This window comes from Macaca thibetana, chromosome 1 (assembly GCF_024542745.1).
Source record: "Macaca thibetana thibetana isolate TM-01 chromosome 1, ASM2454274v1, whole genome shotgun sequence".
In the NCBI taxonomy this organism is placed as follows: domain Eukaryota; kingdom Metazoa; phylum Chordata; class Mammalia; order Primates; family Cercopithecidae; genus Macaca; species Macaca thibetana.
In genome coordinates, this window is record NC_065578.1 from 7,461,426 (window position 1) to 7,475,843 (window position 14,418).

The 14,418-nt window shown below is 56.8% G+C and overlaps 1 protein-coding gene across 1 annotated transcript in view; it reads right to left on the minus strand.

Moving 5' to 3' along the window:
• Nucleotides 1-284: 284 nt before the first annotated feature.
• RERE (arginine-glutamic acid dipeptide repeats) overlaps nt 285-14,418 on the minus strand; it is a 392,536-nt gene continuing 378,402 nt past the window's right edge. The window contains 12 exon segments of the mRNA XM_050787836.1: nt 285-3,023; nt 3,347-3,527; nt 4,059-4,205; nt 6,104-6,824; nt 7,669-7,891; nt 8,017-8,624; nt 8,626-9,396; nt 9,669-9,782; nt 10,578-10,739; nt 11,934-12,133; nt 12,626-12,718; nt 13,671-13,833. Of these exon segments, the coding sequence (XP_050643793.1) occupies nt 2,990-3,023; nt 3,347-3,527; nt 4,059-4,205; nt 6,104-6,824; nt 7,669-7,891; nt 8,017-8,624; nt 8,626-9,396; nt 9,669-9,782; nt 10,578-10,739; nt 11,934-12,133; nt 12,626-12,718; nt 13,671-13,833 (3,417 nt within the window). The 3' untranslated portion in view covers nt 285-2,989.

The following is a 14,418-nucleotide window of genomic DNA, read 5'->3' on the forward strand; positions in this document are numbered from 1 at the left end:
GAGGTGTGGGGTGAATGGCGAGGGGTAGGGGAAGATGCTTTTAGTCCCAATGCCAATGCCTGCTTAGGGCCCATCCCGTTGCTGGGGGAGCCTCCACAGAAAGATGGCACCCTCACCAGGGAAAGCCTCTTCCCAGACAGAGGATGTTTCTGGAAGCCGCTCAAACAGGGTCCTGAGTAGCAGGGAACAGCCGACTCCCCCTCTGCTCCTTCCCCACCTAGCGAACAGCCAGGATCCTCGCCCACTCTCCAGGAATGAGACAGCGCATGGGAGACACCCAGGGGTTGTAGTGTAGCTTGGTTTTATTTATGTCCACAAATATTTCAAAAAAATTACAAAATACTCAAATGGAGAGAACACAGAAGTCACGATTTCTGGGTGTCTACTGTTCACACTGTGTTATCTCACGGCGAACTACTCATATATACATTTAGCTTCAAGATATATAGAAATGTAGCAAATCCGAGTGTGCACTCTGCCTCTGCCGCAGTGGAGTGAAGCTCAACCTCGAGGACACTGAACAAGATACGGACACACACAGAGGAGCCAAACCAAACCCTGAACAACGGGAGGAAAATCTGAAGGAAACCAAGTGGTTGGGCTTCAAAGACACCGTGAAGGTCAGGGCCTCCTAAACAAACTGTAGCTGACCAGGTGAGGGTTTCGGGTCGAGGGTTTTTTAGATGGAAGAATCTCAGTGCTTCGCCTTGGGATACGGGGAGAAAAGCAAACCTAACGAGAACACCTTCGGACAGTTTTCAAGTACAGACCTCAGAGGACTCGACTCTTAATTCTTTGGAAAAACGGATGACAGAGGAGGAGATAAAGAAGGTTGAACTGAATGGCAGATGTTGTGTTCTACCAAAAAGAAAGAAAAACCAAAAGCCGAGAAGGTGGGGGCCCGGGCGCAGGAGTCTGGCAGCCCAGCAGGAAGAGGCCTCACTCAGAGCCATGGGAACAAGCCTGCGGTGACAGCCTGTCCCCACCCCAGAAGGAGACGAATGCCTCCAAGCCAATGTGGTCTGAAGTCCCACGGCAGAAGGTGAATGTGAGCTTTCCTCCCCGCTAAGAAACTACAGCTAAGGCAGAAATGGAATGAGAGAAAAATGGAAGAAAAAAAAAACCTAGAAACATTTTCAACAGACAAAACAATCCTATCCCAACTGAAACCAAACATGGTTTTTAAGAGAAACTGGAAATGCCCCTATTTGACTCCAGAACCTGAATTTGAGCTAGTACCTGCTGGTTTCTGGATCAAACTATCAGCCTCTCTTCCTGCTCCCTCTGCGGTCTGGGTCCTAGGTGGACTTTGTGTCCTCTGACCCAGTGTGGTCTCTTTTTGTCCTACAATTCTTGGGATGGGACCAGCACAATGGCAGGAGAGCTGTCAAGTGTCTGAGAGAAAAAGGTCGGAAGAGGACATGTCCTGGCAGGAAGCAGGGCTGACAGAGGGGAGACAACCCAGAAGGGCCTGCACGCAGCCTGGTAGAAAGTGCATTACAGCTGCACCCTGGAAAGGAGGGCAGGCTCTCTCCAGGACTGTTCCGCTCAGAAGGGCCTGGCCTCCTAAGAAGCGGCCCCCACAAAGCCGGCTCTCTGACTGCACATTTGTGGGTGGGACTCCAGTTCCCACTTCCAGGACGAAGAGTGGGACTCAAATGGTTTCCCAGTGCGGGGTGAGGTCACCATGCAGACCTGCTCCTAGGGTGAAATACAGACTATCCCCAACACCTGTCTTAACTCCAGGATCTCCCTTCCTCAAAAGTGGCTTCAGTCTGTGGCAAGAATGACGGGGCCGTCCTCACCACAAGATCCAGATGACAATGAGCACGAGGGCAGCCTTCTAACAGATCCTTTTGGCAAGCATATGTCCTGGGTTGCTCATGTGCTGAGTTATTTGTATGGAATCATTTTCTTGAATTTCTTAGATGATGAAATTTTCGGAGTATTAAAAAAGACATTCATCCAGAACAATCAAGTGTGTGTACATAGAAATCTAGAAGGAAATCTACAATGGACACAGGCCCATGTGCTTTCCATCCCGTGGAAACAGAACAGTGACACCGGAGAACAGAAAGTGAACATTCACCTCCTGCACTCCCTGTGCAAAATGGAAGAGGTCTGATGGAGCAGAAGTCTGCGCTGCTGGCAGAGCACAGGCTAGGAGCAGACACAAGTGAAACGCAAGGCAGCAAAACAGACAGTCTGTAACATCGTCCCTGCAAACCCTGGATGCTCGCTGCTGTGACCAGGCCTCGGCCCAAGCCTCTCTGTCCATGTGGAACGCCCCTTTGCTCCCTTTAATTAAAGGGATAATTATATATAACTTTTTATTAAAAAATCAACTCTGTATTCTGTCAATAGTTGGTAGGAATTCACAATTAGTGACATGGCTGGAAAAAATAGATCACAATAGTAGTTTATGGAAGAAAAAAAGGCTGTTCTAAAATTATTTATTTACAGACGTAAAAAGCCATGCTGCAGAACTTTCTCAAATTATGAAGATTTCCTACAATGTATTAAAATAAAAGATTTTTCTAAAAATTATAGCTCTTGGATTCCAAATTCCTATGCCACCGATCTGCAAGCCTCGCGGGCTCTGGAGCACTCGTGGCGGAGTGTGTCAGTGTGTCTGCACGCACAGTGAAGGGTGTGAACTGGATTCTAGCACCTACTGAGAAATCAAGGAAAAGAAAACTAAAGCCAAACCCCAAGATTGCAGGGAAGCTTTCTGGATGTTCAGTCCAGTCCAGGACTCACTAAGTTTCTGGGGGACTGTCATGCAGGGAGATCCAAACCAGTCTCGGGAAATCCTCTCGACAAACGAACACTATTATGTGGATACATTTTTAGTTGTGGGTTTTTAAATATATAAAGAAATCTTTAGAAGATATTCTTTTTGCTTTTGCAGCTCCTATTGTATGTAAAAAGTCCTGTTTCTCCCCCCAAGAACTGGGGTTTCCACAGCCAGCATTAACAAATAAATAACTTATAACTGCTTGTCACCTTCTTTCTTCAGTCGACTGGAAAGACAAAACAGGAAAGCATATTCAGTCTCAGGCCCAGGCAGGCAGTCAGGCAGGCTGGGGGCAACCCCAAAGGCAATAGCCAGGCAATCCAACCCCAAGCCTGCAGCCTCCTGTGTAGCTGACCTACCCTCCCAACACCTCCCTTCCTCTGCTTCTCCCATCACTGTGGTTCCGCAATGTCCCCTCTAGGGCCCAGCAGGCCGAGGGGGAGGAGCCTGGCCCTGGGCACTGCGGGAGAAGCACCGTGGGCACATGGGGGGTTTGGTGGGAGCCTGGGCTCAGATCCCCCTCCACTCCCTCCCAGTACCCCACCTCACCTGTAATAATCTTCCTGACTTGGTAGGTGGCCACCATGCATGTGGGGGTGTCCATGCAGCCACTGCTGCTCCATGGCCAGTCTCTGCAGCTCAGCCGACTGGGCGTGCATGGCCTGCAGCTGGTGGGCTGCTGACATGGGGGGTGGGATGGCCCCAGGCAGGTCTCGGGGATAGGGGGTGCCTGCCAAACACAAAACAACCTGCGCTACAGAAATAGCCAGAGGACTGGCCAAGACCGGGACAGCACAGGCACAGCAAACGGCAAGGAGCACAGGAGAGGTGCCAGCACGGACACAGGAGCCAGCCCCTCCCAGACTGCAGAAAGCCAGAAGGCAGAGCCTCCGGGGAGGCAGGAGGTGCCCTTGGGAGCCTCTGCCTGGACCCCTCCCGGCCCCTCCTCCACATGCTCCAGGCCTCAGCCCAAGTGCTTCTCCTTCAGAGACCTGCTATGAGCCCCCTCTGCTACTTTGACTGGTCCTGCAGTCCTGGCTCTTAGCAAGTCTGATGCATTTATGACCCCCTACCCCAGGCAGCCCCCAGAGTGCCAGAGTGCCAGAGTGCAGGCTTGTTTCCCCCACGGACCCCCTGCATGCAGGGGGAAAGAACCTGCCTGCTCAACGCATGAATGAATGAATGAATGAATGAAGACAGCAGACCAGACCCCAACCCAACTCACACGGCCTCCCCGCCCCTCCTAGAGGGGAAGTCTTACCGAAAACTGGATGGCGAAGCATCTCGTGCTCGTGAGGCGGCTGTCCAAGCAGAGGGTTGGGGAGAGTGCCAGGCGGGTAGGGGAAGCGAGCCAGGTGGGGGCCAGCAGTCAGGGGGTCGACCAGCGGGTGAACGGGGCCTGCTGAACCTAAAGAAAGGACAAAAGGCCCAATGGAGGCGGCGCACGGCTCTTCAATGTTTGTCCCCCTTAGCTGGAATGGCCGATGACTTCCTCCTAGCCCAAGCTGGCTCCGGGTCACCAGGGCCGGATGCACCACCTGGTTGCAGGTGGCCCTGCCCTAAAGTGGCTGCCTCCACCTTCAACAACAGCTCCAGAGGCAGAGAGAAGTGATGAGCCCACCGCTGATGCAGGTACTTCCTAGTCCCTTTGTGGAGCGCCCCCAACAGGCAATCCCAGTCCGGTTTGGTCAAGATCCGGGATCAGCAGGGTTCCTCTCGTCAGCCACCTGGGCCTGCCCCCTGCCTGTCAGGTCACAGGAGCATACAGCCTTGCCCCACCAGGTGTTGGGCTGGCACGCCCTGCCAAGGGCTGTCTCCCTGCCTTTCACTTGCAGAACCCAAAGGAGGCCAGCAGAGCCGGTGGCGCAGAATGGGGACCCAGCCCGGCACTGCCCTCTCTTCTCTGCTGGCGCCAAATCTTGCGTCTCTCCCTTCAGAAAGTTGCCTCGATCTGACCTCACCGCACCACCTCCTACCCTCACCTCCAGCCAACACGGGTGCTGGCAGGGATTTCAGGGTTGCCACCTCCAGCCACACTGCCCGGGGGTCCCTGGAAGGTTGGGAGCCCCCCTTGGCCTCTGTGGCTGCTCTTGCCCCTGTTTCCCACAGCTTGCCCTTTCACCTCCTCCATGTCTCTGCTACGTCCTCAGCGGGCCTCTCCTGACAGCCTTCTCAAAACTGCCACACTGCCCCTGCCCCCCACTCTCCTGATTCCTTCTTCCGGATTTATTTTCTTCCAGAACGTGCACTTTCCACCTCTCACAACCCAGCACACATCTTTCAACTACCTCCCCAAACTGGAAGGTGAATGTGGACAGGGGTTCTGCCAGCACCTACAACTGTGCCTGGCACATCCCAGGGGTTCAGTAAACACATGCTGAATGAATGATGCAGGAATGAGCAAATGACTACCTGTCCTCAACACTGGTTAGACCAAGGCTTGTAAGGTCTACACCAGGTGGCAACAGAGCTTCAGATATGAGGATGGCAATGGTGAGTGCTCTCCCATGCCAGGACTGGGTACAGGAGCAGGGGAGGCACCTGGTGCCTCCAAGCAAGGTGGCTCCCCACCCTCCCTCTGGGCCTTGGCCTCTCAGTCATCCTGCCCCACACTGGAGGGTGGCTGGTGAGGAAGCCCTGCACACAGGCTGTACCACGGGACCTGTACTCCCAAGTCCCATGGAGCGGTGAACCTGCCTCCTTAAAGCACAGTAGCCACCCTCCTGCGCCATCTCACCTCTGCCTTAGAGCAGCCTCCCCACAGCTGGTGAATGAGCGGCCTTCAGGAGCTCCTACTCCCATGGTGGATAGGACTGGGCAGCCCTGGCCAGGTGGGTCAGCTCGGAGAACTCAGCCAAAGCCAGCAGGAGGCCTGCCCAGCCTCGCTCCTCAAGAGAAGAGGACTGTGCTTTTAATTCTCACCAAGTGACCCCTGAGTAGCGCAGTGCCTCATCTGTACGTTCCTTGGCTCCAAAGGCCACATGACACTGCTGTGCTGCCCTTACCCTGCCCCGTGGGCCTAGGCCACTTCCCTCCATCCCAGGCACAGGGCCGATAACACAGGCTTCAGGCCTGTGGGCTGCAGCTGTCTGAGGCCTTGCAGTTCTGGAGAGCTGCAGGGCCAAGGACAGACTGTGATACAGCAAAACCATGATGGTAGTGGATGCTGAGCTCTTCTAAGATCTGCCAAGTATGAGGAATCTGTTCAGAAAAGAACACTTTCCGCTCCTGGATGGTGACTGTCACTCATCAGGCTCTGCACCCCTCCCTGTGCTTCTGTCCCGCCTGCCACGCCGGGGCACGCACCTTGGTGGAGGGGGTCCTGCTGGTGGAGGTGGAGGTGGGAGTGAATGTGTGAGTGCTGGTGATGGTGTGGAGTCACGTTGAACATCTGCAGTCGGGCCAGGGGGTCGCTGGTCAGTGATGCCATGCGCTCTGCGTGGATACGCTCTGCTGCCAGTCTGTCAGGGTAGCTCATCTCGGGCCGCAGCTGGGGGCCCGCCAGGGCCAGTCTCTCCCTCTCCAAGGGGTTCAGGCCCGGGTGGAAAGAAGCAAAAGGGTGGGGCCCGGCCGTCGGGGGTATGGTGAGGGCGCTGTGCCGGGCAAAGTGCTCCATGGGGTTGGCGGCTGGGTGTAGGGGGTCCAGCTCTGGGGGCTTCACCTCGAAGCCCGGTTTCATCCTCTCCCGCAGCTCGCGCTCCCGGATCTCCCGCTCTCGGAGCTCCCGCTCCCGGAGCTCCCGCTCGCGGATGGTGGGGTCGACGTTGTAGAGGCCAGGCATGTGGTAGGCCAGCAGGGGGTCCGTGGGGTTAAGGGGCATGTAGAAGGGGTGGTTGCGGTTGGTGGGCGACATGACATGGGGCCGGGCGTACTCGCTCAGAGTCCGAAGGGCAGGTGTGTCAGGCCCGATGTAGGGGGGCACGGCAGCAATGGTGGTGGGTGGTGGCTCGAAGGATGGCCGCATATGGCCAGGACCACTGAGCTGGGGGTCACTGAGACGACCTTCATGCGCTGAGCTGGATGCCTTCTGCGGAAGGAAAAGAAAACATGAGGGGTCCCCAGAGCGCCCCAGAGCGTCTCCGCTTGACCCATAATGTGAAGGTGGGCCTGGTCCTGCTCCTGGCCTGCTCTGACAGGCCACCCTGGTCCCTCCACAGAGACCCGGCCCTGGCCTTGGCCTGACACCAGGATGCAGTCCAGGCCCTGCAGGGTCGGGCTCATCTGTGCCTGCAGCTCCCCTCAGGCCCAGATGGGAGTGTGCCCCTGTGAGACAAAGCTCATGCGTGAGGTGTCTACATGTGAGGGTGTGCCTGGCAGTGACAGCCAGGGGGCACGGGTGAGTGAGCCCAGCAGGCCAGGAACCTCACCGGGAGCCCCTCATGCCACCTCCTGGGTTGGCTGCCCTCTCCTCCCGACGACAGCAGAGAGCTGGCCACCACCACAGCACCCAGCCCATGAGGCGGCCACAGGCAGGACAGCTGGAGGGGCCCCTCGAGGCCTGGTTACCGCCTGAGTGCTCGGGTCTTCTCTCAAGGCACCCCTTGTGCTTCTCCCTGGCTCCTTCAAATTACTTAGAAGTTATGAACCCAAAGGCTACAGGGGAAGGACAGGCCCTTTCCTTGAAGGCCCTCAGGCAGGAGGACGCCCAGTTACTGCTGGGAGTCAGCCTAGACCTGCCATGTGCAGTTACCCCGGCAGCTTGGGACGTGCAGCCCCCGTCAGGCGTGGAGAGAGGGTGTAAATAGCACCCAACCCTCTAGCTGCCAGGAGGCCAAGTCAGGCAGCCAAGGGCAGTGCTGGGTGGCCCAGCGTGGCTCTCAGGCGCAGGACGGAACAGCGCCCCCCTCACACCTCGCCAACCCTGGACTCACAGCTGCCCGCTCTGCCTCGCGCTCCCGCTCTCGTTCCCGCTCCCGCTCCTTCTCCTTTTCCTTCTCCCGCTCTCGCTCCTCTCGGGCTTTCTGCTCAGCCTCGCGCTTGGCCTTCTCAATGGCCTCCTCCCTCTTCTTGGCCAGCTTGGACCCGGCCAGAGGCATGAAGTACAGGTCTGTCCGTGCACACGAGTTGTAGCCCCGGTCCAGGTGTTTGTAGAACCTGAGAAAAGCCACAGATCTTGCTGGGAGCTCCTGCCAAAACCCACCCCGTCCCTCCCTCCCACCAGAACTTGCCCCCACCAGCCCACCTGTGCCTGACCTGTCCCGGAGCTCTAGGAAGCTTACCTAGCTGACTGGCTGGCGTGGCTGGGGGTGTCCACCACAGTGGGCTCAGGGGATGGGCTCCTTGGTGGGGGAGGGGGGCTCTCAGGCTCCTCAGCGTCATCCAGAGCCTCCTCCTTGATCTGGACCGTGGGGAGTGGGCAGGATGACCCCCCTGCTATGCTGCCTCCTGAAGCCACCGCAGCAGAACAGGGTGGCTGGGCCGAGGTGCCAGGTCCCGCCGGTGGGGTAGACGTGGAGGGGCAGGTCGGAGGGGTGATGGGAGGAGGGCCTCCAGGGACAAAGGGGTGCTGAGCAAATGGGGGTTGGGGGGCCACCTGGTGGAGGCCTGTAGGGGGGTGGGAGGCAGGAGGCGGGGGCAGGTTCTGGCTCTGGGTCAGCCCAGGGGGCTGGGCAGGTGAGGAGGGCAACGGCTGGCTCTGAGGCATGAGCTGCAGGGGTGGGGGGTGAGCCGACGGGGGATGGTGTGTGGACAGGGAGCTCAGGGGCTTCAGGGCTGGAGGGGGCGGCAGGTTGGCATTCATGGAGAAGGGCGAGGGCCCTGAGAGGTGGGGAGGGTGCTTGTGGGCCTGTGGCGCCGGCAGCTGGGGGATGGGAGTGGTGGGCGGGGGGCTTGATGTGGGGCATGGCCAAGGGCGCTGGCGGCAGGGGCTGCTCCCGTGGAGGCTGTTGGGACTGCAGCGCCGACTGAGAGGCTGGCAGCTGCAGGGAGGTGTGAGGGTGTGCTGCAGCTGGGGAGGTCCCCAGAGGGGCCTGGCCTTGGGAGGCCTGGGGAGGGAGGCCAAAGGGCTGTGGGGGGCCTGGGTGCTGCAGCAGGGGCCCAGTCTGTAGGCTGTGAGGGCCAGGTGGGCCCTGACCGTGCAGGGTGGGCTGGGCATGAGACGGTGCAGAGGGCTGGCCTGCCGACCCAGTCAGAGGCTGCAGAGGGGGGTGCGGTGAGGGATGTGGCGGGGGATGCGGGGAGGGTGGCCGCTGGGGGTGCAGGGCCGGTGCCTGTTGGATGTGGGTATGCGGAACAGGCGCTGTGGGAGCCTGCGGCTGGTTAGGGGCCTGGGAGGCCGTGGGGGAGCCCTGCGGGGGAACTGCAGTGGCAGAGGGCATGGGCCCTGGCGCAGGCAGCTGAGGGGTCCCTGGAGGAGCTGAGGAGGGAGCTGGGGTGACCCCAGTGGGAGCCTGCAAGGCTGGGGGCTGGGCCTGCAGCATCTGCTGCTGGGCTGACGAGTCCGAGTCACTCTCATTGTCCTGGGGGCTGGGGATGCTCGGGGACGTGCTGCGATTGTCCTGGTCGATGTCTTTGGGGTCACTGCTACCCTCATCGTTGACGCTGCGACTGTCTGAACTCTCTCCCTCGCCTTCAGATGGTGAGTTGGGCCGGCTGATCTCCTAGAATCAGAGAAGGGAAAGATGGAAGTCCCAGGAGGGCAGAGCCCTGTCTGCTCTGCACCGCCAGCGCTGGACACACAGTAAGGGTTTGAGCAGATGAAGTAGCAAGCTTGGCTCCAGAACCACAGGTCGTGCCCCAACCCAGCCAGTGTCAAGGGCCACTCCAGCCCCACACTAGGAGACAGGGCACGGCCACGACTAGGGAGAACCCCGGCTGGGGGCTTCTGAAGAAGCATTAGCTTAACTCAGCAAGGCTCAGCGGCAAACCTCACCTGCGTTTTTGTCTTCTTGGAGCTGGTCCTGTCAGCCTCCTCCGTATCAGAGGCTACCTTCTCCCGCTGGCGTTTGGTACTCTTAAGAGGGGAAGAGGCTTCCTCCTTCACCTTCTGCAGGGGGAAGCCCACAAGGAGCAATCAGGCCAAGGGAGGCCATCCCATCAGCCTCAGCAGGGAAATGACGACAGTTTATAGACAACTTTGCTCCCTCATTCTGAGTTCCATCTCCAGGAGCAAAAAGCTCTAGAAGGGTCAACTAGGGCCAAGAAGGAGCACGTATCTGGGGGTGGGAATGACAGCCAGCCCTCCGCATCTGTGGGTTTGCATCCTCACATTCAAGCAACCGCGGACTGAAAATGTAGGCAGGACTATGATGGTTACATCTATACTGAACATGCACATAGTGTTTTCTTGTCATTGTCTCCTAAACAAGGCAGTGGAACCACTGTTTACTGCGTTTACATTGTACTGGGCAGTAGAAGTAACCTAGGGATGATTTAGAGTCTACAGGAAGATGTGACTGGTTACGTGCAAAACACTGTGTCAACGTATATGAGATTTGAGCACCTGTGGATTTTGGTATCCTGGGCGGTGGAGGTGGAGGCTCTGGAGCCAATCTCCAGAAGATACCGAGGGAGGACTGTACTTGGCTCTGGAGGGAGCCGTTCTAACCACTCCCCACACTCTCTACCTTTGAGAACTTGGGAAGTTTCAGACAGAGGTGGCCCCCAAGGGTTGGTGCTGGAGCCCCTTTCTCTAGGCCCCCAGCCTTCAGTCTGCAGCCCTAGGCCAGGACAATGCTGAGCTGCATCCTTGTGTCTGAGGGAGCTGATCACGAATGCCAGCAACCCAGTTTTAATGGAAGGGAGGGACAGAATAGCCCCTACTATTCCCCCAGCACCTGACCTTGGCCGACTTCTTCACTGTCTCTGCTTTACTGTCATTGCTGGAAGTGCTGGCAGCGCTAGGGGAGTTCCGGCCGCTGGAGCGGATGTCTTCATTGATGGGTGAGGTGCGACCATCAGGGCTTGCTGGCTGCTTCTTCCGACCACTGCGTAGTGTCGACATCTGCCCACCCAAACCGAAGACTGGTGACACCAGATTCCCGGTCCCCATGTGGGCCCACCTGAGCCCAGCCCACAGGAAGGAGCCTGAAGAGCACACCCCATCAGCCTCTCAGCAAATCCTAGACCTTGGCAAACAATAGGCTACCCTGCCCGTCGCTGGCTGCGTGAAGGTCCGTGTGGAGCTCAGGGAAGAGGTGGGGAAATGGGTGGGCTCATGCCAGAAAGCGGTTCTCAAACCTAAAGCACTCATCCCAAGGGACTGTCCTGAACAACGTGTGCTGGAAATGAATCACGCTTTCTGAGTGGCAGAAAGTCGACTGGGGCCATCTTTAAAGCACCCTACCCTTTCTGTTTATTCCTCATAATTGTCCATTCTCTCAACCAAACCAAATGAAATCAAACGCCTGTGGATTTAATCTAACAGGACAGGAAGTGACCCAAAGAGATGAAGCTGTCAAATAAAGCTGCTCAGCTCCCCAAGCCGCTGAGGGCTTCAGCATGTTTCTGCAAAGCCATGAGGGCTCAGAAGAGATCAGGAGACCAGGAGACAACGGTTCTGGCTGGTGGACCGCTCCCTTCTGAGTGAGCGGGGCGGGCCAGCCCTGACAGCATACAAGGGGCAGAGGAAGGTCCCACCCACCTGCCTGAAGGGGCCATAGGGGAGGCTCAAGGGAAAGACCCTGTCAGTACCCTCAGCCCCAAACCTGGAAACAGCCCCTCCCAAAGTCTCTGGCACATTTCCAACCTAGAAAACAAAGTCTCTTTATGGGAGGAGCTATGCAGTGAGCAGAAAAATGTACCAGAAGTTTCCAAAATGGGATCAAACATTTTAAAAAAACCACAAACACCCTAACACAAAAGAGCCTGCAAATTTAAAATAGCAGAGATTTGCTACAATGGAATTGACACCGCAAGAAGCTCCCAGGGCCTTGGAGAGCCTGCACTGAGCCAGAAGCTAAGAGTTTGCTATAAAACCCAGGGCGGCATGCCGCCCTGGGGCCCCTCGAAGGAGAGAACAGAGCGCTTTTCCCAGCCCACAGGCAAGCTACTGTCTTGCCTCAGGCAAAGCAGCTCCCCTCCAGGGCTCTGTTTGGTAAACAAGACTTTCGCTTCCTCCCCCTGGTAGGCTCAGGCCTCGACACATCCCAGGAAACTGAAGAAGTTGCCAGGAGCCCCATGGCCTCAGGGGACTCACCGAGCCCCGACTCCGCCGTGTCCTCATGCTATGCTTCCCACTGAGCCCATCATCCTCTTCCTTGACGGGTTTGAACATAAACGGTGGTGGGTCCACAGGCTTCTCAATAGGTGGGAGCTCGCCGTATTTCTTGAAGTGGATGCGACAGTCGGTGCAAAGCAGGATGTTCTCCCGGCCTCCGTGGTGCCAATCTTTAGAGGCTGTGTGAGGGAAGTGGCAGGGGCCAGCCTTGGAAACCCTCCCTCTCCCTGCAGATGTCTGGGCAGAGGGGCCCTTCTGTGGGCTCTACCCAAACTTGATGCCACCAGCACCATGCAGTCCTGGGCCCGAACACCCCAGAGCTAGCGCTGCCCTGCTCCCCCAGGGCCAGGAGGAGAGGGATTCAGAAGCATCTGCTGCCCACTTCATCTTGGGGTGCCCAGGAAAAGCTGGTAGCAAGCTCCTAGGAACCACAGTGTCAACCACCGATCCCACTCAGCTTGTCCTGCCTACCAGTCAGTATTCCATACCGACTGCCAAGCAGGGGAGTAAAGTAAACTAAACATTTCTAACTTTCTCTAATCCCGAAGCACAATGCAAATGTCAAATCAAGTACTGTCCCTGGCAGGCTTCCAGCTGGATGCCTGAAATGTTCAGAACATAGAAGTGCTTGTGCCCCCGCCCCAACCCAGGGGCGTGACGAGGCCACTTACTGGTGGTGAAGCAGTGGCGGCAGGCGTACCCCTTCAGCTCCTGCTCGCTGTCCTCACTGTCGAAGTCATCTTCACTGGCTGAACTCAGGTCCACTGGGCGTGGCAGGCACATAGTGAGGGTGGGGGAAGACACCATTATACTCAGCCAAGGCGGGGGGGTCCCCTGTGACCTCTGGCCTGCTGCAGGCTCTGGCCACCAGCCAGACTGGCTGGCTGCACAGGCTGAGGTGGGACAGTGTCTGTAAAGGACCACTTCGAGCTCCTCAGTGTCAGTCACCAGAACAGACGGCTTATGCGTGAGGGGCCATACTTAAGGGCCTGCCCTGTCACTGATGCCCGTAACGGGTGAGTCTGAACTGGGACAAGTGCGCACATGCTGCCCCCCTCCCTAATATGTCCAGGCAATCCTGAGAAATTCCATCTTCACCGAGTGTCCCCCACCAGTCCTGCTAGGTGATTTCTGGTCGCCTGCATGAGCAACACAGGCGCCCCTCGGGTTCAACGTCCCAGGCCAGGACAGAGCTATAAGGCATTTTTGCTACATCCCAGTTTTCTAGGAGTGAGAAGGTGTGGGCTCCAGCACCATTAGATTGTACATCATACTGGGACCAAAAAGAGGATCTTGGTAAAGCATGAGGAAAAAGAAGAAAGTGTTAATCTGATCTTATTACAACCAAAAGTGCAATGAGAATTCAAACAGGACATCAAGTACATCACCTGTCAAATGGAAAACTTTCCCAAGAAAAGGCCAAAAACATCCCAGGCCAAGACGTATATTTTTTGTAAAAACCTAAGATGATGTCGAGTTTATGAGAAATATTTAAATGTACAAATAATGTTCTAAAGTCTCCCTCCTGAATCCTCACCCTGTTCCCCACCCCCACCATAGGCCTATATTTAGGTCAGGTTTCACACATGCACTGGAACATGGGTGCACACCCACTCATGTTTCCTGGAGCCATCAGCTCCTATGGGCCCAGAGTGGGACAGGCTGCCTGTGAACAGTCTCCCCTCCGCTCACTGTGGTGCCAAGACCCCTACTCACAGAATTCACTGGACGGGGGTCTGGAGGGTGTGTTGACAGGTGTGGATGCAGTGCGAGTCTTAATCCTCCTGAACACGGCCTGCCTGCGGTGCCTACGATGGGCTCGGGAGCTGGCTGCTTCGGGGGTCTTCTTCCAATAGTAATAGAAGGTGATCAGCTCCCCCTGCAAAAGGGAAGGGCTGACTATGAGGGAGGGCCTGGGACTTTTCCGTGCCCCACCGCACCCTCTCTGCCAGAGTGGAAAGCTGGGTGTGTAACAGCCGCACCAGAGATGAGAATGAAGACCAGTCGCTCTTGGAGTGGGGAGAGGAACTGGGCTTGTCCAAGAAACAGCCACTGAGCTGCCCATGGACTGCACGAAGGGGGCCTGCCTCCTCAGTCCAGCACAGCTTGACTTCCAGACACCAAGAACAAGTACTTGTTGGGTGTCTGCTATGTCAGACCCCACCACCGTTGTAAGCATGGGAGGCACATCATCCACAATAGACGAAAAGGAGAGAAGATTCCTGCCCACGAGGAGCTTACATTCTAGCTATGTGTACCTGTGAGAGTCTGTGCATGTGTGTGAACACAGTGATGCTTTCTTTACAATAATGCCAGTGAAATCACACAGGTGTGAGAAGGAAATGCCCAGCCAGTTAAGACTCCCCCAGAAACAACCAACCAACCAAAGCAAACTGCCCAGGTGGTGAGGAATCAGGGCCAAGCAGGTCGGAAAGAACAGAGACCTCGCGCTCAGGAAACTGCT